This window comes from Sapajus apella, unplaced genomic scaffold, assembly GCF_009761245.1.
Source record: "Sapajus apella isolate SASKATOON/1434 unplaced genomic scaffold, GSC_monkey_1.0 scaffold54, whole genome shotgun sequence".
Taxonomy (NCBI): Eukaryota; Metazoa; Chordata; class Mammalia; order Primates; family Cebidae; genus Sapajus; species Sapajus apella.
Window position 1 is genome coordinate 10,716,233 of NW_022436994.1, and position 23,919 is coordinate 10,740,151.

A 23,919-nucleotide genomic window follows, 5' to 3' on the forward strand; every position below is an offset into this window, starting at 1 on the left:
AATTTTAGAGTAGGTGTGATGTGGTGCTGAGAAGAATGTATATTCTGTGGATTCGGGGTGGAGAGTTCTGTAAATGTCTATTAGGTTTGCTTGGTCCAGGTCTGAGTTCAAGTCCTGGATATCCTTGTTAATTTTCTGTCTGGTTGATCTGTCTAATGTTGACAATGGGGTGTTAAAGTCTCCCACTATTATTGTGTGGGAGTCTAAGTCTCTTTGTAAGTCAAGTCATTAAGAACTTGCCTTATGTATCTGGGTGCTCCTGTATTGGGTGCGTATATATTTAGGATTGTTAGCTCTTCTTGTTGCATTGATCCTTGTATGCGAGATGGGTTTCCTGGATACAGCACACCGATGGGTTTTGTCTTTTTATCCAATTTGCCAGTCTGTGTCTTTTGATTGGGGCATTTAGTCCATTTACATTTAGGGTTAATATTGTTATGTGTGAATGTGATACTGCCATTTTGGTGCTAGCTGGGTGTTTTGCCCTTTAGTTGAGCTGGTACTTGTTGTTCCTTTATATGTGTAGAGCCTCTTTCAGGAGCTCTTGTAGAGCTGGCCTGGTGGTGACGAAATCTCTGAGTACTTGCATGTTCCCACAGGATTTTATTTTTCCTTCACTGATGAAGCTTAGTTTGGCTGGATAGGAGATTCTTTGTTGAAAGTTCTTTTCTTTAAGGATGTTGAATATTGGCCCCCACTCTCTTCTGGCTTGTAGGGTTCCTGCTGAGAGATCTGCTGTGAGTCTGATGGGCTTCCCTTTATGGGTAACCCGACCTTTCTCTCTGGCTGCCCTTAGTATTTTCTCCTTCATTTCGACCCTGGTGAATCTGACGATTATGTGCGTTGGGGTTGCTCTTCTTGACGAATATCTTTGTGGTGGTCTCTGTATTTCCTGGACTTGAATGTTTGCCTGCCTTGCTAGGTTGGGGAAGTTTTCCTGGATAATATCCTGAAGAGTATTTTCCAGCTTGGATTCATTCTCTTCGTCGCATTCGGGTACGCCTATCAAACGTAGGTTAGGTCTTTTCACATAGTCCCACATTTCTTGGAGACTTTGTTCATTCCTTTTTACCCTTTTTTCTCTATTCTTGCCTTCCCGTTTTATTTCATTGAGTTGATCTTCGACCTCTGATATCCTTTCTTCTGCATGGTCAATCCGGCTGTTGAAACTTGTGCATGCTTCACGAAGTTCTCATGTTGTGTTTTTCAGCTCCATCAATTCACTTATATTTCTATTTTGTCCATTCTTGTTAGCATCTCGTCAAATCTTTTTTCAAGGCTCTTAGTTTCTTTGCATTGGGTTAGAACGTGTTCTTTTAGTTCACAGAAGTTTCTTACTACCCACCTTCTGAAGTCTGATTCTGTCATTTCATCACACTCGTTCTCCATCCAACCTTGTTCCCTTGCTGGTGAGGAGTTGTGATCCCTTGTAGGAGGAGAGGTGTTCTGGTTTCGGGTGTTTTCATCCTTTTTGCGCTGGTTTCTTCCCATCTTTAAGGATTTATCCACCTGTCAATTTTGTAGTTGCTGGCTTTCAGATTGGGTATCAAATCTTTCAGATTGACGTTCTGTTTGTTGATGATGAGGTTATGTCTGTTTCTTGGTTTTCCTTCTGACAGTCTGGCCCCTCTGCTGTAGGTCTGCTGAGGTTCACTCCAGGCCCTGCTTGCCTGGGGTTCACCTGCAGCAGCTGCTGAACAGCAAGGGTTGTTTCCAGTTTTCTTCTTCTGCTATCTTTGTCCCAGAAGGATACCCGCCTAGTGTCAATCTGATCTCTCTTTTATGAGGAGTCTTTTTGGACATATAGGGGTCAGGGAGCTGCTTGAGGAGACGGTTTCTTCTTTATAGGAGTTCAAATAGTGAGCTGTGAGCTCTGTTGTTGTTCATTCAGAGCTGCTGGGCAGGTACTTTTAGGTCTGCTGCAGCAGAACTCATAAACTGCTTTTTGTTCCCAGGTGCTCTGTCCCAGGGATTTGGGGCTTTATTTATGAGTTTCTGTTATGCTGCCGCCTTTTTTTTTTTTTTTTTCCTTCAGACCTGCCCAGCCCAGCAAGGAGGCAGCCTAGTCACTGTCGGCCTATAGCAGCTTTGCTGGGCTGCTGTGGGCTCTGCCCCGCTGCCGAGTGAACTTCCCTGCAGTCCTGTTTATATGGGTGTAGTTAGAACTGCTTTGGCGATGGTGGCCCGCCTCTGTTGAGGCGGAGTCTCTTTGCTGTGGCGGGTTGCCTTGGCAACGTCGGGCTGCCTCAGCAATGGCGGGCTGCCTCGGTAATGGCGGACGCCCCTCCCCCACAGAGCTGGACTGTCCCGGGTTCAGCTGCGCTTGCTGTGAAACTCTCAATCCAGAGTTTCTGGTTGCTGTTCTTTTGTGGGGGTGGGGCCAGCCGAGCCTGATCGCCTGGCTCCCTGCCTCAGAGCCTTTTTTAAGTTGGTGTTCCAGTCGCCTGTTGAAGAGGCCCCGGGGTCTGTTTGTTTTCCCCTGCGGCCACTCACTGCGCTGGCTTAAACAGCGGCACTGAAGTTTGTGTCGCTTTTTTTTTTTTTTTTTTTTTCCCCTGGAATCTACTGTCCTGGTTCTCTGCTCAGTCCCCTTTTTGAACCGGCGAATGGGTGAATTCCCGTGGCTCCAATCACCAGCCAAAAGGGCACCCGGACCGGTGTATTTTGTACGGAGAACCGCAGCTCCGGGGCGCCGACAAAGCAGCCGCATGGGGCAAAGCAGCGGCGCTGGCCGGCACAGCCGCGCTGGCCGAAACAGCCGCTCTGGCGACCGTGGAGCTCCTCCGCCCGGGAATTTCCTAGTCTGTGGGCAATAAAAACGCGGCGTCCACTCACCCTCTGCGCTTTCACTGGGAGCTGCAATCCTGAGCTGTTCCTAAACGGCCATCTTGGATCGTCCTCAGGACTTCTAAGCACCAGCCCTTGGTTCACCCTGTCCACCTTGCCACCCTTCCTAAGATTGGTTGTGTTCCAGATGGTGGCTACTTCAAGGGCTTGGGGGCTGGAGCTTACAGCTGACCCATAGTAGGACATGGGGCACGAGAGAGAAGTAAACCCTTACAAGCCCCTAAGATGAGGGGCTGTTACTCCATCCTAACCTAGTGCACCCTACTGTTAACAGTGATTGAGAGGTTTATTCCAGGAGTGCAAAGGTGGTTATCAGGAAATTCTGGAATTTTTGTTTTAAAGTTCTGGGGTACATGTGCAGAATGTGCAGGTTTATTACATAGGTATATACGTGCCATGGTGAAAGGCTGTGTCCATCGACCCCTCATCTACAGTAGGTATTTCTCCCAGTGCTCTCTCTCCCTTAGCCCCCCAGCCCCTAACAGGCCCCAGTGTGTGAGATGTTCCCCTCCCTGTGTCCATGCATTCTTACTGTTCAACTCCCACTTATGAGTGAGAACATGCAGTGTTTGATTTTGTTCTTGTGTTAGTTTGCTGAGAATGATGGTTTCCGGCTTCCTCCATGTCCCTGCAAAGGCATGAACTCATCCTTTTTTTATGGCTGTATAGTATTCCCTGGTGTATATATGTCACATTTCCTTTATCCAGTCTATCATTGATGGGCATTTGGATTGGTTCCAAGTCTTTGTTATTGTGAACAGTGCCACGATGAACATATGTGTGCATGTATTTTTATAGTAGAATGATTTATAAACCTTTGGGTATATAGCCAGTAATGGGATTGCTGGGTCAAATGGTATTTCTAGTTCTGGATCCTTGAGGAATTGCCACACTGTCTTCCACAATGGCTGAACTAATTTACACTCCCACCAATAGTGAAAAAGCATTGCTATTTCACCACATCCTCTCCAGCATCTGTTGTCTCCTGATTTTTTAATGATCGCCATTCTAACTGGCATAAGATGGTATCTCATTGTGGTTTTGATTTGCATTTCTATAATGACCAGTGATGATTAGCTTTTTTTCATACGTTTGTTGGCTGTATAAATGTCTTCTTTTGAGAAGTACCTGTTCATATCCTTTGCCCACTTTTTGATGGGGTTGTTTTTTTCTTGTAAATTTAAGTTCTTTGTAGATTCTGGACATTAGCCCTTTGTCAGATGGATAGGTTGCAAAGATTTTCTCCCATTCTGTAGGTTGTCTGTTTATTCTGATGATAGTTTCTTTTGCTGTGCAGAAGCCTTTTAGTTTAATTAGATCCCATTTGTCAATTTTGGCTTTTGTTGCTTTAGTCATGAAGTCTTTGCCCATGCCTATGTCCTGAATGATATTGCCTGGGTTTTCTTCTAGGGTTTTTATGGTTTTAGGTCTTACATTTAAGTCTTTAATTCATCTTGAGTTAATTTTTGCATAAGGTGTAAGGAAGGGATCCAGTTTCAGCATTCTGCATATGGCTAGCCAGTTTTCCCAACACCATTTATTGAATAGGGAGTCCTTTCCTCATTGCTTGTTTTTGTCAGGTTTGTCAAAGATCAGATGGTTGCAGATGTGTGATATTATTTCTGAGGCCTCTGTTCTGTTTCATTGGTCTGTATGTCTGTTCTGGTACCAGTACTATGCTGTTTTTGTTGCTGTAGCCTTGTAATGTAATTTAAAGTCAGGTAGTGTGATGCCTCCAGCTTTGTTCTTTTTGCTTAGGATTTTCTTGGCTATATGTGGGCTCTCTTTTGGTTCCATATGAAATTTAAAGTAGTTTTTCCAATTTTCTGAAGAAAGTCAATGGTAGCATTGAATCTACAAATTACTTTAGGCAGTATGGCCATTTCCATGATATTGATTCTTCCTATCCATGAGCATGGAATGTTTTTCCATTTGTTTGTGTTCTCTCTTATTTTCTTGAGCAGTGGTTTGTAGTTCTCCTTAAAGAGGCCCTTCAGGCCGGGCGCGGTGGCTCAAGCCTGTAATCCTAGCACTTTGGGAGGCCGAGGCGGGTGGATCACGAGGTCAAGAGATCGAGACCATCCTGGTCAACATGGTGAAACCCCGTCTCTACTAAAAATAGAAAAAATTAGCTGGGCATGGTGGTGCATGCCTGTAATCCCAGCTACTCAGGAGGCTGAGGCAGGAGAATTGCCTGAACCCAGGAGGCGGAGGTTGCGGTGAGCCGAGATCATGCCATTGCACTCCAGCCTGGGTAACAAGAGCAAAACTCCGTCTCAAAAAAAAAAAAAAAAAAAGGCCCTTCACATTCCTTCAAGTTGTATTCCTAGGTATTTTATTCTCTTTGTAGCAATTGTGAATGGGAGTTCACTTATGATTTGGCTCTTTGTCTGTTATTGGTGTATAGGAATGCTTGTGATTTTTGCACATTGGTTTTGTATACTGAGACTTCGCTGAAGTTGCTTATCAGCTTAAGGAGATTTTGGGCTGAGATGATGGGGTTTTCTAAATACACAGTGATGTTATCTGCAAACAGAGATAATTTGACTTTGTCTTTTCCTAATTGAATACCCTGTATTTTTTTCTCTTGCCTGATTGCCCTGGCCAGAACTTCGAATGCTATGTTGAATAGAAGTGGTGAGAGAGGGCATCCTTGTCTTGTGCCAGTTTTCAAAGGGAATGCTTCCAGTTTTTGTCCATTCAGTATGATATTGGCTGTGGGTTTGTCATAAATAGCTCTTATTATTTTGAGATACATTCCATCAATACCTAGTTTATTGAGAGTTTTTAGCATGAAGGGCTGTTGAGTCTTGTTGAAGGCCTTTTCTGCATCTATTGAGATAATCATGTGGTTTTTATTATTGGTTCTATGTGATGGATTACATTTATTGATTTTTATATGTTGATCCAGCCTTGCATCCCAGGGATGAAGCCAACTTGATTGTGGTGGATAAGCTTTTTGATGTGCTGCTGGATTCAGTTTGTCAGTATTTTACTGAGCATTTTTGCATTGATGTTCATTAGGGATATTGGCCTGAAATCTTCTTCTGTTGTTGTGTCTCCGCCAGGTTTTGGTATCAGGATGATGCTGGCCTCTTAAAATGAGTTAGGGAGGATTCCCTCATTTTCCATTGTTTGGAATAGTTTCAGAAGGAATGGTACCAGCTCCTCTTTGTACCTCTGGTAGAATTCGGCTCTGGTCCTGGACTTGTTTTGATTGGTAGGCTGTTAATTGTTGCCTCAATTTCAGAACTTGTTATTGGCCTATTCAGGGATTCAACTTCTTCCTGGTTCAGTTCTGGGAGGGTGTATGTGTCCAGGAATTGATCCATTTCTTCCAGATTTTCTAGTTTGTTTGTGTAGAGGTGTTTATTCTCTGATGGTAGTTTGTCTGTGGGATTGGTGGTGATATCTTATTTTTTATTGCATCTATTTGGTACTTCTCTCTTTTCTTCTTTATTAGTCTGGCTAGCAGTCTGTTTCGTTGATCTTTTCAAAAAACCAGCTCCTGGATTCATTGATTTTTTTTTTTTTTTTTTTTTAGGGTTTTTTTTTTTTGTCTCTGCCTCCTTCAGTTCTGCTCTGATCTTTATTTCTTGTCTTCTGCTGGCTTTTGAATTTGTTTGCTCTTCTTTCTCTAGTTCTTTTAATTGTGATGTTAGGGTGTCGATATTAGATCTTTCCTGCTTTCTCTTGTGGGCATTTAGTGCTATAAATTTCCCTCTACACACTGCTTTAAATGTGTTCCAGAGATTCTGGAATGTTGTGTCTTTGTTATCATTGGTTTCAAAGAACATCTTTGTTTCTGCCTTAATTTCATTATTAACCCAGTAATATACACCCAATACAGGAGAGCCCAGATTTGTAAAGCAACTTCTGCTTTTTGTTTTTGTTTTTTTTGCTTTCCACTTGCTTGGTAAATATCCTTCCATCCCTTTATTTTGAGCCTATGTTTGTCTTTGCATGTGAGATGGGTCTCCTGAATACAGCACATTGGTGGGTCTTGGCTCTTTATCCAATTTGCCAGACTGTGTCTTTTAATTGGGGCATTTACCTCATTAACATTAAAGTTAATATTGTTCTGTGTCAATTTGATCCTGTCATTATGATGGTAGCTGGTTATTTTGGCCATTAACTGATGCAGCTTCTTCCTGCCGTTGATGGTCTCTACACTTTGGTATGTTTTTGCAGTGGCTGGTACCAGTTGTTTCTTTCCATGTTTAGTGCTTCCTTTAGGAGCTCTTGTAAGGCAGGCCTGGTGGTGACAAAATCTCTAAGCATTTGCTTGTCTGTAAAGGATTTTATTTCTCCTTTGCTTATGAAGCTTAGTTTGGCTGGATATGAAATTCTGGGTTGAAAATTCTTTAAGAATGTTGAATATTGGCCCCCACTCTCTTCTGACTTTTGTAGGGTTTCCACAGAGAGATTTGCTGTTAGTCTGATGGGCTTTCCTTTGTGGGTAACCCGACCTTTCTCTCTGGCTGCCCTTAACATTTTTTCCTTTATTTCAACCTTAGTGAATCTGATGATTATGTGTCTTGGGGTTGCTATTCTTAAGCAATATCTTTGTGGTAGTCTCTGAATTTCCTGAATTTGAATGTTGGCCTGCCTTGCTAGGTTGGGGAAGTTCTCCTGGATAGTATCCTGGATAATATCCTGAAGAGTGTTTTCCAACTTGGTTCCATTCTCCCCATCACTTTCAGGTACACTGATCAAAGGTAGATTTGTTCCTTTCACATAGTTCCATATTTCTTGGAGGCTTTGCTCGTTTCTTTTCACTCTTTTTTCTATCATCTTGTATTCTCCCTTTATTTCATTGAGTTGATCTTCAGTCTCTGATATCCTTTCCTTCACTTGATTGATTCAGCTGTTGATACCCGCATATGCTTCACGAAGTTCTCGTGCTATTTTTCAGCTCCATCAGGTCATTTATGTTCTTCCCTAAACTGGTTATTCTAATTAGCAGCTCCTTTTAATCTTTTTAGCTTCCTTGCGTTGGATAAGAATATGCTCCTGTAGCTTATAGGAGTTTGTTATTACCCACCTGCTGAAGTCTACTTCTGTCAATTCGTCAAACCCATTCCGTGTTCAGTTTTGCTCCTTTGCTGGCAAGGAGTTGTGATCCTTTGGAGAAGAGGTGTTCTGGTTGTTGGAATTTTCAGCCTTTTTTGCGCTGGTGTCTCCCCATCTTCATGGATTTATCTGCTTTTGGTCTTTGATATTAGTGATCTTTGGATGGGGTCTCTGAGTGGACCTCCTTTTTGTTGATGTTGATGCTATTCCTTTGTTTGTTAATTTTGCTTCTAACAGTCTGGCCCCTCTGCTGCAGGTGTGCTGGAGGTCCACTCCAGACCCTGTTTGCCTGGGAATCACCAGCGGAGGCTGCAGAACAGCAAAGATTGCTACCTGTTCCTTTGGAAGCTTCGTCCCAGAGGGGCACCTGCCAGATGCTAGCCAGAGCTCTCCTGTATGAGGTAACTGTTGGCCCCTACTGGGAGGTGTTTCCCAGTCAGGATATACAGGAGTCAGGGACCCACTGGAGGAGACAGTCTGTCCCTTATCAGAGCTTGAATGCTGTGCTGGGAGAGCTTACCTCTGCTGAAGCTATGCTCACAGTCACCCCTTCCCCCAGGTACTCTGTCCCAGGGAGATGAGGGTTTTATCAGTAAGCCCATGACTGGGGTTGCTGCCTTTTTTTCAGAGATGCCATGCTCACAGAGGAGGAATCTAGACAGGCAGTTTGGCCGCAGAGGCCTTGCTGAGCTGCAGTGGGCTCCACCCAGTTCAAACTTCCCTGCAGGTTTGTTTACACTGTGAGGGGAAAACCACCTACTCAAGCCTCAGCAGTGGTGGACGCCCCTCCCCCCACCAAGCTCAGTCTTCCCAGGTTGACCTCAGACTGCTGTGCTAGCAGCAGGAATTTCAAGCCAGTGGATCTTAGCTTGCTGGGTTCCGTGAGAGTGGGACCCACCAAGCCAGACCACTTATCCCCTTGGCTTCAGTCCCCCTTCCAGGGAAGTGAAGGGTTTTACCTCGCTGGCATTCCAGATACCACTGGGGTATGAAAAAAAAAAAAAACTCCTGCCACTAGCTCGGTGTCTGCCCAAATTGCTGCCCAGTTTTGTGACTGAAACTCAGGGCCTTGGTGGCGTGGGCACCAGAGGGCATCTCCTGGTCTGTTGGTTGCGAAGACTGGGAAAAGCACAGTATCTGCGCTGGAATGCAACGTTCTTCCTGGTACAGTCTCTCATGGCTTCCCTTGGCTAGGGGAGAAAAATCCCCTGACTCCAAATTTTCTCCTGCAGCTTCCTCATCTCTCACATTTAGATGCCATTGTGGGGTTATTAATTGGCCTAATTTCAGTACTGTTGTGTGTCAGGAAATAGGAAGGCCAGAAAAGTAGGGGAGAGAGAAGGGAATGGCCGATCAGTGGAGCAGTTGGAAGACACACATTTGTCAATTATGTTTACCCCAGGTGGTGAAGGGGCCAAGTGGTGGGGTGAAGGTTCAGGCTCACCACTGAGCCCCCTTTGAACATAGGCAGGGGGTGGGGTGGCTTCCCACTAGAACACATGGGCCCCACTGATACCATAGGAGTGGGGGGAGTTGTTTCTCCTGGATCAGGGTGAAAGTCTAGGCTCCCAATATAGCCTCCAGTGACACCATGGGAGTGGCCCTCATCACCATCTTGCAGGGATAGAAGTCCCACACTCCCTACTGGGCTAGCTTTGACATGGCTCCAGCAGGGGATGGGGAGGCCTCATTACAACAGGCAAAGGAAAAGGTCTAGGCTCCCCACTTGGCCTTTGCTGATGAGGCTGTGGGGTTTGGGCCATGGGTTTTCCATGGTGTTTGCATAGAGTAGGGCAGTTACTGTCTGAGAGCTCTCCATCTTTCTAGGTTGCCCTGTCCTGATCCTTTGGCTAGAGATACCAGGCTTTGCTTAGCTGTCGGCTCCTATTGGTGTTTCTGGGGTACCAATTTCTCCAGCGCTCAATCTGAGCTATATGAGGCAAAAGAAAACCCAGGTAAGTCAATGCTGTGTTATTCCTTGGGTACTGAAGTTCCTAGCCAGTCAGTCTTCTCATCTTTCATAGTTGTCTCATGTTTGTTTTATGTAAGTCCAGGCTGCACTTAGTGGGAGGAATAGGGATAAGTGTGTCTACTCCTTGTCTCTTCGACTTTGTTTTGAATAGTGAATTTTCTAAAAATGTCCTAGAAAGTCAAACTATGGCTTGGTGCAGTGGCTCATGCCTGTAATCCCAGCACTTGGGGAGGCTAAGGTGGGTGGATCGCTTGAGGCCAGGAGTTCGAGACCAGCCTAGGCAACATGGTGAAACCCTGTCTGAAAAAAACAAAGCCCAAAATATTGCTACTCATTAACAATGCACCTGGTTACCCAAGAACTCGGATGGAGATGTACAAGGAGATGAATATTTTCATGCCTGCTAACATAGTATCTATTCTGCAGCCCATGGATCAAGGTGTACTTTTGATTTTCAAGACTTATTATTTAAGAAATACATTTTATGATTCTCCTGATGGTTCTGGGCAAAGTCAGTTGAAAACCTTTTGGAAAGGATTCACCATTTTAGATGCCATTAAGAGCATTTGATTCATGGGAGGAGGTCAAAATATCAACATTAATAGGAGCTTGGAAGAATAAGAGGGTTTCAAGACTTAAGAGGAGGAAGGAACTGCAGATAGGGTGAAAATAGCAAGAGAATTAGAAGTGGAGGATCCTGGAGATGTGACTGAATTGCTGTAATCCCAGGATCAAACTTGTGTGGATCAACAGTTGCTTCTCATGGACGAACAAAGAGAATGATTTCTTGAGATGGAATCTACTCCTGGTGAAGATGCTGTGAACATTGTTGAAATGACAACAAAAGATTTAGAATATTCCATAAACTTACCATTGGCAGGGTTCGAGAGGATCGACTCCTAATTTTGAAAAGTTCTACTGTGGGTAAATGCTGTCAAACAGCATCATATGCTACAGAGGAATCTTTCATGAAAGAAGAGTTAATCCATGCAGCAAACTCCACTGTTGTCTTAAGAAATTGCCACATTTACACCAGGCTTCAGCAACCACCACCCTGATCAGTCAGCAGCCATCAACATTGAGGCAAGACTGTCCACCAGCAAAAAGATTATGACTCAAAGAATGGTTGTTAGAATTTCTTAGCAGTAAGGTATTTAAAAATTATCTTTTCCTACCCTCCTCTGACATGTAAAAGTATTTTTAAATTAATATGTGTACATTATTTTTTAGGCATAATACTATTGCTCACTTAAAAAAACTATAGTGTAAACCATTTTATATGCACTGAAAAAGCAAAAAATTCATGTGACTTGCTTTCTTGTGGTATTTGGTTTATTGCAGTGGTCTGGAACTGAACCCATAATATTTCTGAGGTATGCCTGTATTCAAAAAGCTGAGTGAAACCCCAATAAATCCGTGATAGGACAGACTTCTGAAAACTAAAGACAAAGAAAAAAGCGTGAAAGTGTCAAGAAAGAAATGACATCTTACCTATAGGGAAAAGTAACACAAATGACAGATTTCTCTTTGTAAACCATGGAGGCAAGAAGGAAGTGGGACCAATTATTTTAGAGTGCTAAAAGAACTGTCAGCTGGTGGCTGAGCACAGTGGTGCACGCCTGTAATCCTAGCACTTTGGGAGGCCAAGGTGAGTGGATCACTTCAATTCAGGAGTTTGAGACCAGCCTGGTTAACATGGCAAAATTCTGTCTCTACTAAAAATAAAAAAAATTAGCTAGGCATGGTGGCCTGTGCCTGTAATCTCAGCTACTTGGGAGGCTAAGGCATGAGAATTGCTTGAAAGCAGGAGGTGGAGGTTGCAGTGAGCCAAGATCCTGCCACCGCACTCCAGCCTGGGCAACAGAGTGAGACTGCCTCAAAACAAAACTGTCAACTCCAAATTCTGTATCTGGTGAAATGTTCCTTCAGGAATGAAGGGGTAAGACGTTCTTGGATGATGAAAAACTAACATAATATGTTGAATGGGTCTACCCTGTAGACCTTGAATAAACCTACCCTAATGGAAGGTCTTGAACCAGAAACGTTTAAAAAAAAAAAGTCTTGGAATGTCAGGAAGAATGACAGAAACAGCAAAAAATGGGTAAATACAATAGACTTTTTCCTTCTTGTGTTTTCTAAATTACTTGGTAGTGAAAGCAAAATTGTCTGATGTGGATCTCAATGTACATAGCAGATATATTTAAGACAATTATCAATAGAGTGGGGAGGGGATGGACAAGAGAGTTAAGTTTTCTACATTTCACTCAAATTGGTAAAATGCTGACATCAACAGATCTTTATATGGCAGTGAAGCAGTTCTGTATCTCAACTGTCTTGGTAGGGTTACAGGAAGATAAGATGGCATAAAATGATATATGCTGTGCAAAAATCAATTTCCTGTAGTTATGTAAGATGAATCTGTACTGTCTTTTCAATTCCCTGTAAGTCTATAACTAGTGCAGAATCAAAAGCTTTAAAAAGTGTAGGATGACAGTGTTGAATATGCTGCTTTAAAAGGGACACACAGTTATAGTGGCTTAGATTAAAAAGGGAGGACAAGGATGAGATGATAATCCTCTCCCCTGACCAATTCCAGTTGAGGATTAAACATCTCTCTTCCCAAATATTTTCATTTATCTTCTAGGTATACTTCTCTTACAATTTATTAGAAAGCTAGTTACTTAATAACAGAGATAACTAAAGAGATACTAATTTTCATGGAAACTCATCACAGTGTATTGAAACTGATACTTTTGTGCTACTAACATTTAGTAAAAATAGTTTTAGTAAATAAAATCTCCACTTATTTCAGTGAAAATGGCAAGGAGAAAATGTAATCAAGTCATAAGATTATCCTGCTATGTGAAATACGCTGCTCCCCAAAGGACTGTGGCAAGATTGATTTTAAATAGAAAATATCTCCGATTTTAAATATATTTAGATTATAATTGCCTGGGAATTGGCAAACTTTCTCATTTCCATAAAGGGCCAGATACTAAATACCTTAGGCTGTACAGGCTTTCAGATATCTCTGTCACAACTATTCACCCGTGCAGTGTAGCGTGAAGGCATCCACAAACAAAACAAACACATAGGTGTGGCTGTTCCAATAAAACCTCACCAAACAGGCAGCACAGGCCACACACAGTATGCTGCCCCCTGCACTAGCTCATCTCAGGTTACCTGTCCTCTAGTTAGTAAAAAAGAAATCCAAAATTAAATTACACAAAAGTCATTCTTAAAAATTACTGTGTTTTGGACATTAAAATGGGGCCAAAGGTAGAATCCACTGAGATCAAAGTTCTTGACAAGCAGTCAGGAAACCTGAATGATTCTGTCCTTTGTGCTGCCAGTAACTAGCTGTGAGCTCTTGGGCAAATCACATATTCTCTCAGCTTCCATTACAGCATCTCTAATTTGAAAAAGTAGAGGAGGGATTCCTTCCAATTTTGCTATTATAAATTTCAGTTCAGCAAGCTTACTCCCACTGTTACCAATAAAAGTTTCAAAAGACTCATTTAAATAATTTACAACATAGTTCTGGTTAGACATGATGAGCTAAAAATGAGAGTTGGAGTATTAAAAGCAAAAAAAAAAAAAAAAAAAAAAAAAGTATCCAAAAAACATGAAATACCCAGGGATAAAGTTAATGGATATACAGGATCTCTGCATTGAAATCTGTAAAACACTGCTGAGAAAAAATGAAGTAAATGGAAAAACATGTTTAATGGATTGGGTGACTTAATGTTGTTAAAGTATTAAGTCGATTTATAGATTCAGTGAATCCTAGTCAAAATGCACAAATCTTTTTCTGGGAGTAGTGTTAGAGATTGACAGACTTTATTTGGAAATGCAAAAGACCTAGAATAAACAAAGCTATTTGCAGAAAAAGAAATTAGAATGTCTGTTTTACCTGAGCTCAAGACTTACCAAGTTTTCACAAAAAGATAAACAGAATGGAACAGAAAACTAGATCCACAGATATATGGTCAAATTTTTTCACGCAAGGGCACCAAAACAATTTAATGGTGGAAGGAGAATCTTTGACAAGTGGTGCTGGAACCACTAAACATTCAGTAGAATGTTCAAAGGTACTTAATGCCTACCTACTTCATGGCATATAAAAATACTAATTCAAGGTGAATAACAAACTTGAATATTTGCTACAACTATTATACTCCTAAGAAAAATAAAACAGTATTTTCATTAGCTTGGGGTACGTAACGACTTCTTAAAGAGCACACAGAAAGCATTAACTGTAAAACAAAAACTGATAAAAGTGGATTTCACTAAAACTAAACCCTTCTCAACAGGTATATGGAAAAAACAAGCCATAGAGTGGGAAAAGATATTTGTGATACATCAATCTGACAATCCTTTATGTCCAGAATGCACAAAGGAATCTTACCCAATTAAAAGGAAAAAAACACATGAAAAGTACTCTCTATTAGTCATCAGGCAAATGCAAATTAAACCACCATGAGATACCACCACATACCCTGGAGCATGGTTAAAATGAAAAAGAGGGACAATACCAAATGTCAGCAGGGATGTAAAAAACAACCAGAGTACAATGTGCTGGCAGGAATGGAAAATAGCAGTGGTTTTAGAAAACCGTTGGGCAGTTTCTTAAAAAGTTAAATATACAGCTACCATAAGACCTAGCAGTTCTACCCCTAGCTTTTTAACCCAAGAGAAATGAAAACATGTCCACAAATATCCCTGCACAAGAATTTTTGTATTTAGAATAGCTCCAAAGTGAAACAGCTCAGGGGTACATGAACAGAAGGATAGCTACGTAAACTATCATGCATTCAAATAGCACAAAACAATAAAAAGGAACAAACCAGGCTGAGCATGCTGGCTCACACCTCACAGCACTTTGGGAGGTCAAAGTGGGTGTATCACTTGAGGTCAGGAGTTCAAGACCAGCCTGACTAACATGGCAAAACCCTGTCTCTAATTAGCCGGGTGTGATGGTGCATACCTTTAATACCAGCTACTTGGGAGGCTGAGGCAGGAGAATTGTTTGAACCCAGGAGGTGGAGGTTGCAGTGAGCCGAGATTGTGTCATTGCACTCCAGCCTGGGCAACAAGAGTGAAACTCCCATCTCAAAAAAAACCAAAAAAGGAACGAACTGCTGATACAAGCACCGACACAGATGAATCTTAAAGACATCATGCTGAGTTACATGAGGCAAATGGTGCATGCTGTATGATTCCAGCTGTATGAGTTTGGGGATAAGGAAAACGAATCTGCAACAGAACAGGAGTGTGGTTAAAGGAGTGGACGTTTGTCAAGCTTGATTAGACTGTATGCATTTAGATCTCTACATTTCATATGTAAATTATATCCCTCTTCTCTCCAAGACACAACAATAGTGATTAAAACTCTTGAGGTTAAGATTAAGGTGTTCAATCTAGCTTTTTAAATTCTGTAACAAATCAAATGTACAAGGTGGCCAATCTTGGACAATAAATACAATACATGGCTATTTTTCATTTTTATCAATTCAAATTGAGGTATGAGTTTAAAATGTATTTTTGATTAGTTTGCTGATGCTAGTCATCTTTCCCCATCTATGTTGGTTCCATGGATTGGTACTTATTTCTTCTAAACATGCGTAGGCCTCTATGGACTGAGCCACGTACCATCCCCATTACTGAGAACTATAATTCACAGTCTGACATTCTCTAAGTGATCTTTATAACCCTTTAATACATTTCTCTTCTAAACTGAGGTTAGCTGGAAAAGTTTGAGATTCAACAATGAGCATCTGCCCTTCATCTACACCACTACTAGAGAAAGGTATTAATTACCTCTTAGTTTTCATGTGAAAACAATAAAACATAAGATCAAATGTGATTTCCCAACTAAAACTACTTGTAAATTTTGCATATTTCATAAACACCTCATCACACCAAAATATTGAATTATAGTTAAAACTGGATTTCTAAACCATGAATAAAACCCAAAAGTACTATTTAGTCCTTCATAAATTTGATAGAAAAAAATGAATGTTAACAGCTTTAGATAAGTGTAGTGCTAGCTGGCAGTCATTAATAGATTGTTTGGCCTAATATTATGAAGGCTTTTCATGCTCTGTTTAACACATAAACCAAAAAATGCCAATTTACCTTTACAAGTATATTCTGAAGGGCTTTTTTAAAAAGCATCCTATGACTCTACTTAGGGCACAACAGCAGCTAAGGATATGCAGCAAACTTAAGTGGCCGCTAAAAACATTTTTCACAAATACAGCAATTAAATATTTTGAATATAAAATGGTTTTGAAAAAGCCCAAATGATTCTGATTTTAAAACCTGATGACAGATTCATCTCATCAAGTACAAACATGTCGTTCAACGGTGGGTATTTTTTCCTGGTCACCTCCTCCCTATTTTCTCGGAGAGATACTTATACAAATTATACTGTGTTTTACTTCTTCCAAGACTTACCTGAGGCTCAACACTGTGTCCATGGGTATTCATTAAAAACTCTTATCACTGTGGTACCATTTCTTCTGCTTTTTAGAGCTTGTTTAGAATGCTAGATTCCAAGAAACTGTATAAATAAAGCCAATTTAGTGAGAAAACAGTGAAACCTGGCTGTCTGAACTGCCTGAATTTCACCTAATGGTGGAATGAGCACTCCCAGGTGCTTTGACCGGTTTACACAGCAGGCCTGGGTGAGATTACTGACTTTGTAAATGTCTGACATTTACACATATTTGTGCATTTACTGCACATACTTTAAAATAGGGGTTAAGTGCTGTCATTTTCATGATTTTGACAGCTGAGAAACTATGCTAGGGAGAGAGCTTTGTATGACACCCTAATCAGACCATGAAGGGACAGGTCTGAGTTGTTCATAGTGCAGAGCAAGGCATGGCTACAGGTGACAGGCAAATATTTAATGCACTGAGCCTAATAAAAGATAAATAAGGACTCTCAGACTTGTGTGTGTGAAAGGATAGTTACGTTACGGTGTTTGGCATACACTTTTACATTTTTTAATAGGACTTTACTGGTCACTGTGGGGCCTAGATACAACTGAACTGTTCAATCCTAATCAAATGAAACTATTAGTACATTCTTATAAATCTTTTTGGGACAAAGTGCTTCCCTTACAAAATCCAGTGTAAATATTTTTTGGGCAAAGTAAATGTTTATAAATATTGGCATTTTATAACTTTCCTAGCATAGCTTGAGGACTGATAAGAAACTCAACAGAAACGGAGGCCCAATGGTTGGCATGAAGACTCTCTCTCTGCCCTAGGAGATTTTACTCACTTTGGGACAAAAAACAATATAGTAGCATCTTTTCACTGACCAAGGTAACCAGAGTGTTGATCAGATCACACTGATACCTACAGTGGCCAAAATTAAATGAGAAGCACGGTGCGTGTGTGCAAGGAAGTGGCAGGGGTACAGCATGTTAGAGCAGATGCATGTGAGTGTGCTGTGATGAAGGAAGCAGCCGAACAGCTGACAATTAAACCCAGAATAATTTCAGAGGTAAAAAATTACCACCTCTCTTACTAGTGTCATTGAAAAAAAAAATTAGGGTTTTCCACTGATAGGTTACACACATTGAGGCAAAAACACACAGAAGCCAAATCAAGTCAACATAAAGCAGTAAGAAAATATAAAAATAGCCGGGCGCGGTGGCTCAAGCCTGTAATCCCAGCACTTTGGGAGGCCGAGGCGGGTGGATCACGAGGTCAAGAGATCGAGACCATCCTGGTCAACATGGTGAAACCCCGTCTCTACTAAAAATACAAAACATTAGCTGGGCATGGTGGCATGTGCCTGTAATCCCAGCTACTCAGGAGGTTGAGGCAGGAGAATTGCCTGAACCCAGGAGGCGGAGGTTGCAATGAGCCGAGATCGCGCCATTGCACTCCAGCCTGGGTAACTAGCGAAACTCCGTCTCAAAAAAAAAAAAGAAAATATAAAAATAAGACATTATCAAACTTTAGTAAATGTTATTCTAGGTCTCGAAAATATAGATGTCTATAGATAAAGATTTGTTTTTGGGAAAACAAATCTAAAGTAAAAATATCAATTTTAGAAAAGATACTAACATATGCAGATATAGATAACACATAAATAATGCAAGAGATTTACAGAAATGTAGTTTTGGCACTTTTACTTGGATTTTTTGAAGAAAGTGAATACAAATATCATTGTACACAAATTCTCATTCTGAAGAAACAGGATGTAGAATTAAAAGGTGCAAACATCTCCCTTCTTAAAAATAACATTGAACGGATAACTGTACCTGTTAAATCTCCTGGTTGGCAACTTTTAAAATCTGGCTTCCACCTAACTCCACAAATTTGACAGTTATTTTTGTTTGTGTAAGTGATACTGGTTATCCACTTCCAGTATACCATTCGGCCTGAGGTCCATAAATAATATTTTCAGTGTAGAAATCTTGAAATACTACTGCTCAGTAGATAAATTCTCCTGGAATTTCTTGTAGTAAAGGTTCCTCAAATTTAAATCGTTTGGAAATGGCCTTTTGCTCCATGTTCTCTTTTTCAGACTGTCTGCATTGTCCTAGAGTATATGAAGTAACTACAATTAACTCTTCGGTTACAATGGATTCCTTGGTTTCTGCTTTGTCAGTATCTGAATTAATTTCAGGCACAGAATGACCTTGGAGGGCATTTGCTTCTTCTTCTGCCTTTTCCATCCTGAAAGAAACCTCCTGAATATTACCCTGTGTCAACCAGGGGTGCTTTAGACATTCTTCAGCAGTGGCTCGATCTCTGTAAAGATACACGTGTTAAGACATGTTAGAACTTCAATTAAAATTAGAGCATAAGGTACTGTATTTTGGGAAGTATGAAAAGCTGGCAAAAGTCTTACTGTGATTCCTGAATAAAACTATTAGTTTTGGAGTTTGGGTATAATTTTCCAAAATGTTGAAATATTTTAAGTTATCCCTGAAATGCTCTCTAGAGACACCAAGAGCAGATGAGAAGTATCTGCTAGAGTTTAGCTGTCAAAATTTCACTGTCAATTTCTACTCACCATGAATTATAAGTGCCATTTACTGCCATGACACATTTGTAATAATACAATTTTGCTAATTAATATTTAAATCCTGTTACATGGAGGTATAGTTCACTCTTTTTTTTTTTTTTTTTTTTTTTTAAGATGGAGTCTTGCTCTGTTGCCAGTATGGAGTACAGCGGCGCAATCTCAGTTCACTGCAACCTCCGCCTCCTGGGTTCAAGCGATTCTTCCGCCTTAGCCTCCCAATTAGCTGGGACCACAGACACGTGCCACCATGCCCAGCTAATTTTTGTATTTTTAGTAGAGACAGGGTTTCACCATGTTGGCCAGGATGGTCTCGATCTCTTGACCTCATGATCCGCCCACCTTGGCCTCCCAAAGTGCTGGGATTATAGGCCACTGCACCCAGCCATGGTTCACATTTTCTAAAAATATTTTCGTTTTTGCCCCCTTTTCTTTCAACAGATATATTAAGCCAAGGGTTTCATCTAGTTTTATGTCAACATTTTTGTGTTTCCATTTTGGTGTTTTAGATGTTGAACTATTTTTGGTTGGAGGAGATTCAATAAAAAACTGACAAGATCAGTATTAAATAAAACTAATACTTACTCAGGTTTCTTAACTAAAAGTGTCCTGATGAAGTCAACAGCAGACTCAGACAAAATATCAAATTCTTCCTCAGAATAACTTAAATTCATCTGTGAGATGTTTAAGAATGTTTCTTGTTTATTATTGCCTAAGAAAGGTGATATTCCTGTAAGCATGACATATGTTAACACTCCAATGCTCCTAAATTAGAAAGAAAATGTAAGAAAAATTAGTACCATACTCATTTCTTGAAACTAATTTGATCAATTTTTCATTAATAACACTTACCACATATCTGTTGCCATGCTTATAGGATCATAACTAAGAATTTCAGGAGCTAGTATCAGAAAAAGAAGATAACATTTAGCTTTGTGCAAAAAATTCCTAATTTGCTCTTAGAGATGAAGCATTATAAACTATAAAGCACATTTGGGCTAAAATGAAAGGTTACCATAAATTAATATGAATTAACACAGAACCTAACTAGATGTTTGTAATTAACTTGTTTACTTTTCACACTTCTGCCCTTGTTGAGTCCTAGTATTTTACAAATATTTAAATATTTTAAAAACACCAAATATAAACTGACAATTTCTGACACCTTCCTCTTTCACACCCTCTGTAATCATTGTCTCTATCAGATTATGGCTTTTAAAGCTTTCTCATTGCCACTGACATTTCTGCCTCCCCATTGGCCCACTCTTGTCCCTGGCACTTTCTCCTCTTACCTGGGCCTTTTCAACTACTTGTCCCACCCCTCTGATCTTTTCTTTATGTTGCAGTCAGAGTGAGCTTTTTAAAACATCTACCCATTAACAAAAAGTCAGTCAACAAAGTTAAAACAAAAATTGGGCATTCTGAGACTACAGGCATGGGGACAAAGTTAACTAAGTTGCATCTATAGAACTGAGAAAGACAATATGCTTTGAGGCTGGGTGCCCAGCACTTTGCAAGGCCAAGGCGGGAGGATCGCTTGAACCAGGAGTTCAAGACCAGCGTGGGCAACATAGTGAGACCTTGTCTCTATAAAAAGTAAACAAAACTCAGCTGAGTGGCATGGTGCATGCCTGTAGACCCAGCTACTGGGGAGGCTGAGGTGGGTGGACTGCTTGAGCCTGGGAGGTTGAGGCTGCAGTGAGCCAAGATAGTGCCACTGCACTCTAGCCTGGGTGACAGAGACCGTGTCTCAGAAAAAAAAGCTTTGATATAAAGTAAATTGCTGCCACACAAACACAATAGAAAGGCACTGTCAAATATGCAAGGATTCAGGAAAAATATAAAAATCTACTCATAATCCAGTTAACTAAAGATGATTCTTTTTCAAAACTATGCAAATAAGGAAGCTAAACTATTAAAAGGCAGTCAATAAGTACTGAATCCATGGGAAAACAGATGAAAGACTAAAACACTGTGGTAATTACAATGTAAAAAAAGGAATGAAAATGTTCTAGTTCTACAAAGAGACTAAATACTCAAAGTCATGTATCTACTGCTTTGTTTGTGACAAACCCCCATAGAATAAATGAGTGGGAGTAAGAGGTTTGGAAGGAAATGCTAGGTACGCTAATCTCCTAAATTTTTATTTCTAAAATGGTTGAGAAACAGAGGTTGTGAATGTTACTTATAAGTTTTAAAAGAAATGACTAGGAAATTAAAAATGAAATGCATAGCATCCAAATTACTGGGAAAGAAACAATAAAACAGAGACCACATAGCAAGACTGTGGGAGGAGAGGTACAGGAAATACCAATAGCTTCCTTTATTGAGTGGTTATCATGTGCTGAATACTGGTTTAAGGGCTATGTATAGCAAATCCAATGAAATTGTTACGAATTCCCTATGAGGTTGGTACTATTACTAGCCCCATGTTATGGACAGAGGAATCTGAGGTATAAAGAGATTTAAGGGCCAAGGTCACACAGAAGGCAAATACAGGGGTAGAACTCACACCAGTTTCTGTATATATAAAATGACTATGGGAGGCTTAAACTCACCTTTTAAAAGGTGAGTCAGGGAAAGAAAAAGAGGTGAGTCCCTTTGTTTTTCTGTATTATATACTTCTGAATTATTTTTAGTTTTTTTCTTTTTGCATTGTGTTTGTGCTTCCAATGTAATATTTTGAGACAGGGAAAGGTACTTGGTAGAAAATTTAAAATTTACTAAGGAACAGAAAGCTCTAAAACAAAACACTAGCCTGGTCAACACAGTGAGATCCGTCTTTACCAAAAAAACGAACAGAAAATGGGCCCACTGTGCTGGTGGGTGCCTGTGGTCCCAGCTACTCGGGAGGCTGAGGCAGGAGGATCTCAAGTTGGGAACTGTAGCAAGCTATGATGGAGACACTGCACTCCAGCCTGGGTGACAGAATGAGACTGTCTCAAACAACAAAGAAAGCATTTAAAACAAAATCCCACCTCATTCAGGGCAGTGATTACTATTTTGATTTTTCAGCTCACAGACCTTTATTCTGCAGTCCTGTGTATTTGAACTTACAGTGGTACCCATTAAATTTGGCTAAAGTACTTGGGTTGCTGCTTTCCCTAAAGAAACATTATTAAGTTACAAAAACTTAATGGTTATGATGCATGTTAGCATAATGAAAAGTATTCCGGCCCATTAAAATATATAAAACAATTTAAAGGTTGTTTCTATGCCTATGTCATCTTTTCTTACCTAATTAAGGATCTTTAAAAAAAAATCTCTGAATTATTTTTTAGACTATCATTGCCATACAGCTTTGTTTTCTTCAACCCTATTGGCCCTCCTGAATCTCTGTGTTTTGGAAAGCTCTTCTCTTGTAACATCCTCAGTCTTTCAAGGACTACTCACTCTTTTTACCCTCTTCTCTGAAAGGAGACCCGCTCTCCTCATTCCCCCTCTTCTAGCCTATTTGCCCACTTCACACTTCTACCCTCAGGCAGAGTCCCTCAGGCCCAGGCCACAGCCTTCTCCATTCCGGCCACAGCCGCCTTCCTCTTCTCCCAGGTCTGCTGTCAGCTTAGGTGACTTCCACAATGATGTCCATGACCCAGACAGCTATAGCTACCTTCACAGCTTCTTGATTTCCTGGTCTAAAGAACTGTCTTTCCAGCACTACATCCAAGGCCTCATAATTACAAAGCGCTATTTAGCCACTAAAATTTTGAATATTAATTTTATTTTAAAGACAGAATCTTGGTCGGTCACCCAGGCTGGAATGCAGTGGCATGATCTCGCCTCACCACAACCTCTGCCTCCCGGGTTCAAGCGATTCTCCTGCCTCTCAAGTAGCTGGGAATATAAATGCGCACCACCATGCCAGGCTAATTTTTGTATTTTTAGTAGAGATGGGGTTTTGCCATGTTGGCCAGGCTGGTTTCAAACTCCTGGCCTCAAATGATCTGCCTGCCTTGGCCTCCCAAAGTGCTGGGATTACAGGCATGAGCCACTGCGCCTCGCTTAAATATTAATATTCTAATCTCTGGTCACAACCTCTAAATTTCACAGCCTTATTCTACTACAGATACTTTTTAAAAACCTGTCATTCAAACTGTTAATCTTACAAACTCCTATTCTTCTTCCCGTCTGTCAAATAAAGTCACAGTTGACTTTTTTACCCAACCTAGACCCATGGCGTATCATCATTCAGCTGCTCTCTTGCTGCTATTTCCATGTTTAAGCTCCTTTTTCTTTCTGCCAGAAGCACTCAAGCATGGATCCAACCAAATGCCCTCTCTGCCCCACACTTATGTGGAACCCTAGACTTGGCAATTCCTTTATCAATGCTTGTTATCAACCACAGCATCTTTAAAGGTCTTACTTGTTAAATATCCTTCCACCCTCAGATCAGCTAATGTCCTACTTTGTTAAGAAAATCCTCTCCGATTTCTTTTAGAAGTAATCCCTTCAAATTCTCTTAGCCCTGTAGTGAAGAAAGAGTGAAAAGATCACCAGTTTGGTACCTTACTCTTGAAAGTTTTCCATGGTAAAATTTAACCCAAAGGAATAAATCTCAGATGGTAGAATTTCAATATAGCAGATAGCTGGCCCCACTATGAGTCATACCACATGGACAAGTCTAATGAAGGTGATGCCTGACCCCAGGGCAAAACTACTTTTATGAATACTTACCCACATACTCAGGGGTACCCATAATTTCTCGGAGCTCTTCACTGTTCTTCAATATTCTTGAAAGGCCAAAGTCAACGATCTTAATGTCACCCAATGGAGATTCATTTGTCAACAGAATATTCTGAGGCTAAAAAACAACACACCCTCACAGAAATCAACACAACTCTAAGTACACAAAACATGTAGTCCATAAAACATACATTTCACCTGTGAAACTGAGACTGAGGAATTTAACAGCAAACAGTCATTTGTTAAAGAAATATTTTTACAATATACTTCCTATGTAGAAGGCTACAGGCCTA

At 40.7% G+C, this 23,919-nt stretch overlaps 1 protein-coding gene and 1 long non-coding RNA gene across 2 annotated transcripts in view; one reads left to right on the plus strand and one right to left on the minus strand.

Moving 5' to 3' along the window:
• The first annotated feature begins 11,662 nt into the window (after nt 1-11,662).
• LOC116527395 lies at nt 11,663-12,435 on the plus strand. The gene is made up of 2 exons (XR_004258527.1): nt 11,663-12,056; nt 12,087-12,435. It is a non-coding gene; the product is annotated as an uncharacterized LOC116527395 (long non-coding RNA).
• Nucleotides 12,436-18,027: 5,592 nt separating this feature from the next.
• The window catches only part of STK17A (serine/threonine kinase 17a), a 45,650-nt gene continuing 39,758 nt past the window's right edge, over nt 18,028-23,919 (minus strand). Inside the window, exons 4-7 of the mRNA XM_032244413.1 lie at nt 23,618-23,744; nt 19,796-19,844; nt 19,529-19,708; nt 18,028-18,669 (exon numbers count right to left, since the gene is read on the minus strand). Of these exons, the coding sequence (XP_032100304.1) occupies nt 18,348-18,669; nt 19,529-19,708; nt 19,796-19,844; nt 23,618-23,744 (678 nt within the window). The 3' untranslated portion in view covers nt 18,028-18,347. The remainder of the gene's footprint in view (nt 18,670-19,528; nt 19,709-19,795; nt 19,845-23,617; nt 23,745-23,919) is intronic.